Source organism: Varroa jacobsoni, unplaced genomic scaffold (assembly GCF_002532875.2).
Source record: "Varroa jacobsoni isolate VJ856 unplaced genomic scaffold, vjacob_1.0 scaffold_302, whole genome shotgun sequence".
Taxonomy (NCBI): Eukaryota; Metazoa; Arthropoda; class Arachnida; order Mesostigmata; family Varroidae; genus Varroa; species Varroa jacobsoni.
Window position 1 is genome coordinate 214,547 of NW_019213204.1, and position 8,090 is coordinate 222,636.

Genomic DNA, 8,090 nt, shown 5'->3' on the forward strand with positions numbered 1-8,090 from the left:
TGTATCGGTAGTATGCACTCGAGTGTTACGCGCAAGCTATAATATTTCTACACGTCCTGACAAAATAGTACGTGCATACGAAAAACAAATCAGACGCTCTTATCGTTTTAGTTCTGTGCATTGCCATCGGAGCTGATGCGAAAGTGTCCAACGATTCTGCTAACTTCAGAGGTGAAAGCCCTTTTCGAAGCCGCTCCACGCATATTATAGAGGAATAAAAGGGAAGAAAAGCACAGCAATTACGAAGACACAGCACCCAAAAAGCGACAAGCTAGGCCAAGTCAAGCGAACAGATACTTATCAAGTACCTTCTCCCTTACCCACTACTGGGTGCCTTGTATACCTTAACTTCACTATATATATATATATATATACGCAGAGTAGCGTTGGCTGGCTTAAAGGAATTGAAGATGTTGTTTGGTTTATTCTGGTTACGTTATTATCGGTCGCAAAAACTTTTTCAAGCTTCACCATATTTATTTCCAGCTATTGGGATTCGTGTCATTTGCCCACTGTAGGTATATTCTCTATACGTAATTAACATATATTTTGTGTTTGTATGTATCTATCTACAGTTGTCGTTACAACGATGATAACAAAGGTTCCGAGGCTTTAGTCACTGAACGATGATGAGACGAAAGTATGCTGAGTGAGTGGAAAATGTGCGATACATTGCTTCTAGTTAAACGTTGTTAAGCCGTTGACGCACAGGGGCCTCGTTACTTCCTATCTTGAGCCTATCATAAACAGGATCACGACCCGCTCGCTAGCACCGCCAGCTATCCAAACAACTCTGATATAACCGCGGTTAATAAGAGACCACTTCTTTACTGCGCTCTGCGTTGGCACGCCGCCTATTTCCTCGATCATAATATACTGTTCATCTATCTGCTAAAACTAAACAAACAAGTAAAGGCCGCTTTGAGCCACATACGGGGCGTCGACTTCTGGACGACTAGTTGAATACAGTCAGAGAATCAGATACCAGTTAACGGCCATCAGGGACTGACACAAGGTGAAGACTCACGGAACTTCATTTGTCCACCAAGTTTTGTTTACATGACATCGATCGCGGATTTCGTCGTCAGCAGCGGGAAGCTCAAAGAGAAAGGAGAGATGGATGCAGGGGACGCAGCACAAACTGGTGCGAGAAGATCAGCAGCCTGTCTATCGTGTATTGTGAATATATTATTGAAGGCTTTAAGCAGTTACGAAACCTTAAGAACTTTCGAACTGTGGTAAACCATGAAAATGGTATATCGGTTGTAAACAGTTTTGCATGAAGCTTTGTATAGAACTTTAGAGTCTGGAACTCTATAGAAACTGATTTTTTATAGCATTACAATAAAGCCAAGCTTAGATAGGGGGTTATGCGTTTAGGCTTCATCTAGACAAAAAGTTGTTAATCAATATTGCATTTTAAAACGGTAATGTACAGTCATAATTATGGGCTATCGGTATCGTACGACAGGATCGAAACTCAAGTCTGGATTAGTCGTAACTTGAATGAATCCCCCAGATAATCACGTATTCTCGAAGCTCAAAGCGCTATTTGTACGTAAATTTACGCGGGTCGAAATAAAAGATACAGTTTCGAGAAAGAAATATGTTTCATATGTATAAAAACGTGTTTCTAATTTTTGAGGCATTTCTACTCTTTGGACAAATCGTGTATTGTGTATTAACTGTAGAGGAATTGAAAAATTGGAACCAGTATAAAAGAAAAAGATGATTTTTTTCAATTCTGACACGTCTAATACATAATACCTAATAACAAATACAATCGATTCAATTAAACCATATTTGTTGAAGAAGGAGGTAAATGCTGATAGTTAGATTTGCTTAGATTGACAGAACCACAAAAGCTACAGGAACAGAAATGTCAGGAAGGGTCCTGTGTGCACCAGCTAACAAATGCCAGTGAAATTGATGTCAAATACAGAACACAGTCCCAACTGGCAACAGATGTTCACTGCCAACCACCTGCATCGAGCCACCAGATCCTAGCCCTTGAGTCCGTTTATGCAACGTTGCACGAAGCTTACAGGTACCGTTTGTGTTTTTTCGTAGTACGCACATAAAATCCATATGACACATTGCTACACAACTGCGAAATACGACTACGGCCAAACAAGTATAGCATTGTTATATACCGGTAATACTAACCTACAATCAATGTACGTTCGTATTGGTCTGTCGAGTAGGCACATAATTTTTTTTGTTGAACCCTTAATTCGTCGTTAGGTACCTGGTGGGATATTCAGTGGACGCGCACGGCAGTAGAGTGGTCGGCCAGACGCAAATAAGAACGAATCGTCTAGCTTGAAGGTCATAGAGAAATCGCGTCCTGCATAGCATCTCCACTCTCGGAACAGGAGACAATGGGGTACCAACAATGTTCGCTAGAGACCCAAACGAACATGAAGCCACCTTTGTCTCCCATTTATAGTGCACACACAGGCCCGTCGAATTATGAAAACATATCAACATATTTTCTTTGGAGTCCCTCGAGTTAAACACCAGAATGAGGTTAGTGAGCAGCTCAGCGCGAAAGTTCATTACAAAAGTAAACCTTTTTAATTGCGAACTGGCTTCTACGTTCGACATGACGTTTCTCGTATCTGTATGTGTTTCACCCGCCAACTCGGCTTCGGAATTCTATCCCTGTTGCCCATTGCATAAGTTGAGTGACTATTACGACTAAAACGACACAATGGATACTCACAGTTATTAGCAGAGTTTTGTCGAGTGATGCTGTTCTGTGAGGCGAGCTGATTGTTCGATCCATTCGTATGGATCGAATGTGAGCTGCTCGTTTTCAACTTTTGTATTGACGGCGTATTTTTGGGCTCTTGAGTCTCCTGGGACTTCTTCGCCTCGAGTTCCCGAAGCGGCATCGTCACAAGCATCATCCTGCTTGATGTCCGAGTAGAAATTAGTTTCCCTGGTTACCTTGCAGGTATGTCTCGTTGCACCAGTTCAAACGCATTATGTTTGTCATGCGACAACAACTCGAGAGTTCTGTTCTTGTAGGTGAAATTGCCGGCAAAAATGCACGGTTACGGTGAATACGACACTTCTGACCGGCGATGGTCTCCGGCCATACTTTGACAACTACGTCAACAGCACCTCACTTGAAACTCGCAAACTTCAACCGCATCTCTGTCTAACGCAACAGTGCGTTCACGACGCGGGCACTGGAAACCGGCTGCCGCAGACACGCTTTCTATTTTCGGGTATTTTCTCGTCAAATAACACTCTCCAGGAAAATGCCGAGGAACATATAGAGGAGAGCGGAGACCAGAGAATCGAAACAAGACCATCAGCTGGCCAATACAGGGGGCGCTGGTGGTACGAATGCCCTCTCCATGTGTCCTTGCCTAGGATACCTTCCATATCCCCTAAGCGACCCTGGCCCCATAATGTCCCACATGAGACGACTGAATATTTTCTGTGAATCTCATTGTTTCGTGGGGCATCTTGAGACATGTATAGAATCCGCATATGGCGAACGCATTGTAACTGAATTCATAACTGACCCACGATGTTCTATGATCACACCGAAATAACTTAGACGTTCTGACACCCTCCTCCGAACATGCTTGGATTGATTGACTGATCAATTCTATTACCAAGTGCAGCAATAAGAAATTTATCTGTTTGAGGTGCACGTACTTTTAGGGGGATCCTGCCACGAATGGTCAAATCATAAATTCTCCTTTCCCGTCTATCATTTAGAAGACAAATAACATAAACGATAACTGCAGTCTTCATTGAACTGTTTCGATGAACATTAATTTCGCTCGAAAATTCGGTCATGAACCTAAAGCGTGTTTGTACGGTTTTCCTATTGACAGATAAAATTCTATTTTACTCTCAATTTGAAGTTATTCTTGACATCAATTAAACATGGGAAACTGTATTTCCTTTTCTCAGAAGGTAATTTCGGCAAAATGGTGTTCAAAGCGCATTGGGAGACAGTCAAAACGTGCAATCGAAAAACTGCTATCTAAATACTGCTCTTTGATAAATCTCGGTACCTATGGCGCCACCTAGCGTCTTCACATGCTATCACTTTCGCTCCGTATGATCCGAATTGAACTCGCAGACGGTAGATGACGCCACATATCCTGCTTTGCCACAGCGAATATTCCGATACAGGCTCAACAAGTGTGTGCTTACAGAAAATTTATTAGAGATCAACGGGTAACAGCATATTTTAATAATACGGGAAAGTATCGACTGAACTATGCTTCTAACCTATGGCCAGAACTAGGCATCTAGAAGGAATAGCAGCACGTAACTCCTCACAACTTGACATGTACCACCAAAAAAAAAGCGGGTAAAAGAGAGAAGGAGAAGTCGGCAGCGACACCTTTAAAGTAAGCGTCTGAGCAAAAAACGTTTTGTCCCAAGACTTTTCAGTTTCCAATTGCTAGCTCACGACATCTATCTGCGCCGCTCAGATGGGCCCTTACTTACTGAACATAATAGCAGGTTCGGTCCGATCTTTCGAAGCTTCGACGACCATAAGCAAAAGCACTACATTTGAAGCCGCCGCAGATCAGACAGTTGCCATCCAATTCGGATAAATGACCCAATTGACAAATGTGATAGCGTTTAATCGAGCGTTAATAGGATTTCGTATAGAGTTGGGTCATCCTATTTACATATATAAATACATAGATCATGCCTGCTTCAAACCGAACTGAATTTGCCCCGATTTTAGAATATCAGGCAAATCATAGGAAGCTCTAGTTATATAACGTATATAATGTTCAATATTGGTATTCACCTGTATCTGAAGGAAAGGATATGGTGAGTGTGGTCAAATATATATCCACGCACCTCTCCCTAATTAGTCCGAAAGCAAAACACGACGTAAATCCAAAAACGAAGCAGACCAAAGTGGTAACAATATATATATTGAACGGGAACTGTTCTCAACGTCAAGAAACTGATAGCAGGCAGATGATCGAAAATTTACTGGGCGAACAAATAGGTTATTTGTCTTTTTCTTCACAACTTTCAGTGTTCGATTTCATCGTAATAGTGAATCTCCTAAATCTATTGAAATTTTAATACTGATAGGCTTTCGGACATAACGAAGAAATGCCAAATTTCCAGAGTCGGCCTGACTCATTACGTTTGGTGACTAACAGCGTCTCACAGCTAAAATAGAGTATGAGACAAATAGTGTCTTTTGAAAAATAATACATGGTCATTTTTAGCGTTCAAAAGAGCCGCTGTTATAAGGTAACCATATTTTAGTGATTCAAGAAACACAATTATAAATCTTCGTACATATTGACCCAAATCTAGGCTGGCAACTGCTTCTAGTTAGATCCCTAATATTGTTCATTGTCATCGTAATAGTCTAATTTCCTTCTAAATTGAGTTTTACATACAGATCGAGCTGGCAGTGATAGAAAGTCAACTGGCATATGCGAAGCAGATGAATCATTTAAAACTTAAAATTTGTCGTTTATAAACATGCTATGCATATGCAACGAGCAAATAGGGCCGCAGGTAAGACGATCCTGCAGTTATATTGGTTTCAGCTTTCTGATTCCAATAGTCGTTCAATAAGTTCGTTGCAAGGCTACCGCAGTTCGTGGGACAAGTTCCTCGAGAGCAAGACCTGTGGCTCATTAAAGCTGTAATATCGATCATACGATTTCATCGCTCCTGAGTCTCAGTCATCCGATGCTTCTGGCTTGCATTTGTCGAAATAGGAAAAACCATAATGAAAAAACGTCACAGCTTTCACAGTATTAGCGCCGCTGAGCGTAACGCGTGCGTTCACTACAGAGCGGATAACGGTACATCGAGACAACCCCTTAGAATATATATCGCACAGCGTGTCTATGCGTAACATTTATGAGGGTCGTTGCCATTTTCTGGCTTTTTTTTTGTCGTTACCTTTAAATTATTTTACAAGTAAACAAACTAACTTACTCAATATGGCTTTCAGTGACATTTTAATTACTAAGCCAATATTCTGTTAATGATACAAATCGTCGTATGATTTTCTATTTGTTTAGGAACTGATCTGCTCTGCGAAGCGATGCTTACGCTGTTGGCCCTGCGTCACAGGAGATTATAGAAATCATTTGTATTCCTCGTCGTCGTCGTCGTCGTCGTCGTCATCATCGTCGTCGTCGTCGTCGTCGTCGTCGTCGTCGTCGTCGTCGTCGTCATCGTCGTCGTCGTCGTCATCGTCGTCGTCGTCGTCATCGTCGTCGTCCATAAGCCTTATTCGGCCTTGGTTAATGAAACTAGCTACGATCCCATGGACCGATACCCCCTGAGGTAGCCGATCTCACTCAGGCTGAACAATACCATATGCTAAATTCATCACTGCACAGTTATGTTGTAAGTTTATACAGTAGAGAGATAAATTTTATAAGTTATATCTAGTCGAAATTGAATAGGAAAATTAATTAGTATATTCATAATTATAACTTGTATATTGGCTGCTGTACATCTCGTGCTCTTAAATAGCCAAACATGATAAAACTTAACAGGATTAAATGTTCCTAATTAAATAGTGCCTTCATTACTACTCATAAAGAAGTTTTTAGTCAAACAGTTAATTAAACAGTTTTAACCAATTTTAAAACAGAAGTGCTGGTTTAACAGATATCGGTATTGCTCCTATATAGTTTAGATGCCTTAGTGGGCAAGAGTTTTCAACAAAGAGCATCAGAAGCAAACGCTCATGGGTGTCCTACTTCAAGTAAAACCCTCTCTTTAGAAGCTTCTTCATTTGAGGATGTCTGACACAATCCGTAATTCCAAATTCAGTGGCGTTGTTTGATATTAACAAAAAAAAAAAAAAAAAAAATCGGAAACCAATTTGCTTTTACGCAGGCTTCGCGAGGAGGGTCTGACCACACTGATGAACTTGTCACTAGCTATAGCATGAGCGTGAAGGGACTTACATGACACAACAATATAGGTTGGTAAACAAACTTTGCCGAAAACATCTAGTATGATGGAATAGACGTGTGAAAAAGCATTGATCGGACTTTCTGGAAGCTCACAGTTGCTACTGAAATCTAACGGCTCATTGTACTCTGGAGTTAGTTGTTTATGAACTTCGTCGCCCGACTCTTCGTATTATCATGTACTTTGTTTTTGTTCTTACAGTATTTGAGTATACAAGTATGACATATAACTGTACACTACCGGGACAAAGCTTGGCCTGTGTGGGTCTTCGCCTAGGGCTTGGCATCTTCTGTTAGGCTTATTTCTACAGATACCATTACCTGCTAAATCATGCTTTTTCTCTCATAGATATATTCCGAGTTGGCCTGAATCTTCAATATTATGTATTTATATACATTTATTAACGCTTTCAATTATTCCTCCCTGTGAGAACAAATCCACCTCTCTGGCACAGGAGATATCAAGGCTTGTCGCCACTATAAAATCTAGCTGAGATGAATCGTCTCTGTGTCACATACTTGGAGAAGTCCAATCGAGATAACAAATTCAATAACTATGATCACAGTGTATTTAGTGTGTATTTACACACCACGACGGCGTAGTGTACCTTGCCTATTGTCAGCCTTGGAATACTACACTCGATTCATCATATATGGCTTAAAGTGTTGCTTTCTATCGTAAGGTGTTGTCCTGTGGTGTATTGCACTTACCGTTAAGATCGATGCTGCTCCCGGCAGCGGAGGCCTCAAATCCGATTGAGTTCTCTCTGGAACGCGCGTTGCAAAGAGATCCTCCCGTCTCTCTGACCCCCGTCGTCGCGGTACTGCTTCCAACCCCACCATTTGTCTTCACGACCGCAGAGTCCGCTGAGTCGACACGCAGCGAGTCTCGGTGTCTGGAGCCAGCGTCGAAATTAGATCATTCCACCGTTCACGAAATTGCCGTTGACATCGTCGGCATAGCACCAGACGATAATCAGGACCGCCAAAACATACCGCACAACAAAGAGAATTCGGTGAATTTTCAGATAAACACTGTATATCCATTTTTTTTAGAAGGAGCTGCTCTGATAAACTCTACCTCATGCTGCCACGGCCACAGCTACTCGGAGGCTTACTTTTAGTTAATAAATCGATGCT

General features: G+C 41.5%; 1 protein-coding gene across 14 annotated transcripts in view; it reads right to left on the reverse strand.

Annotated features, from left to right (window-relative positions):
• The window catches only part of LOC111259180 (solute carrier family 35 member F3), a 107,797-nt gene that overhangs the window by 59,184 nt on the left and 40,523 nt on the right, over positions 1 to 8,090 (reverse strand). For 13 of the 14 annotated variants that reach the window (XR_015310465.1, XR_015310464.1, XR_015310466.1 and 10 more), the window contains one exon: positions 7,662 to 7,846. Coding sequence is in view for 11 of the 14 variants with exons in the window: in XM_022830967.1 (XP_022686702.1) it covers positions 7,662 to 7,846 (185 nt within the window). In the remaining 3 variants the exon portion in view is untranslated. Of the gene's footprint in view, positions 1 to 2,725; positions 7,561 to 7,661; positions 7,847 to 8,090 lie in introns of those variants that run through there. The other variant, XM_022830977.2, reaches the window with a different exon arrangement.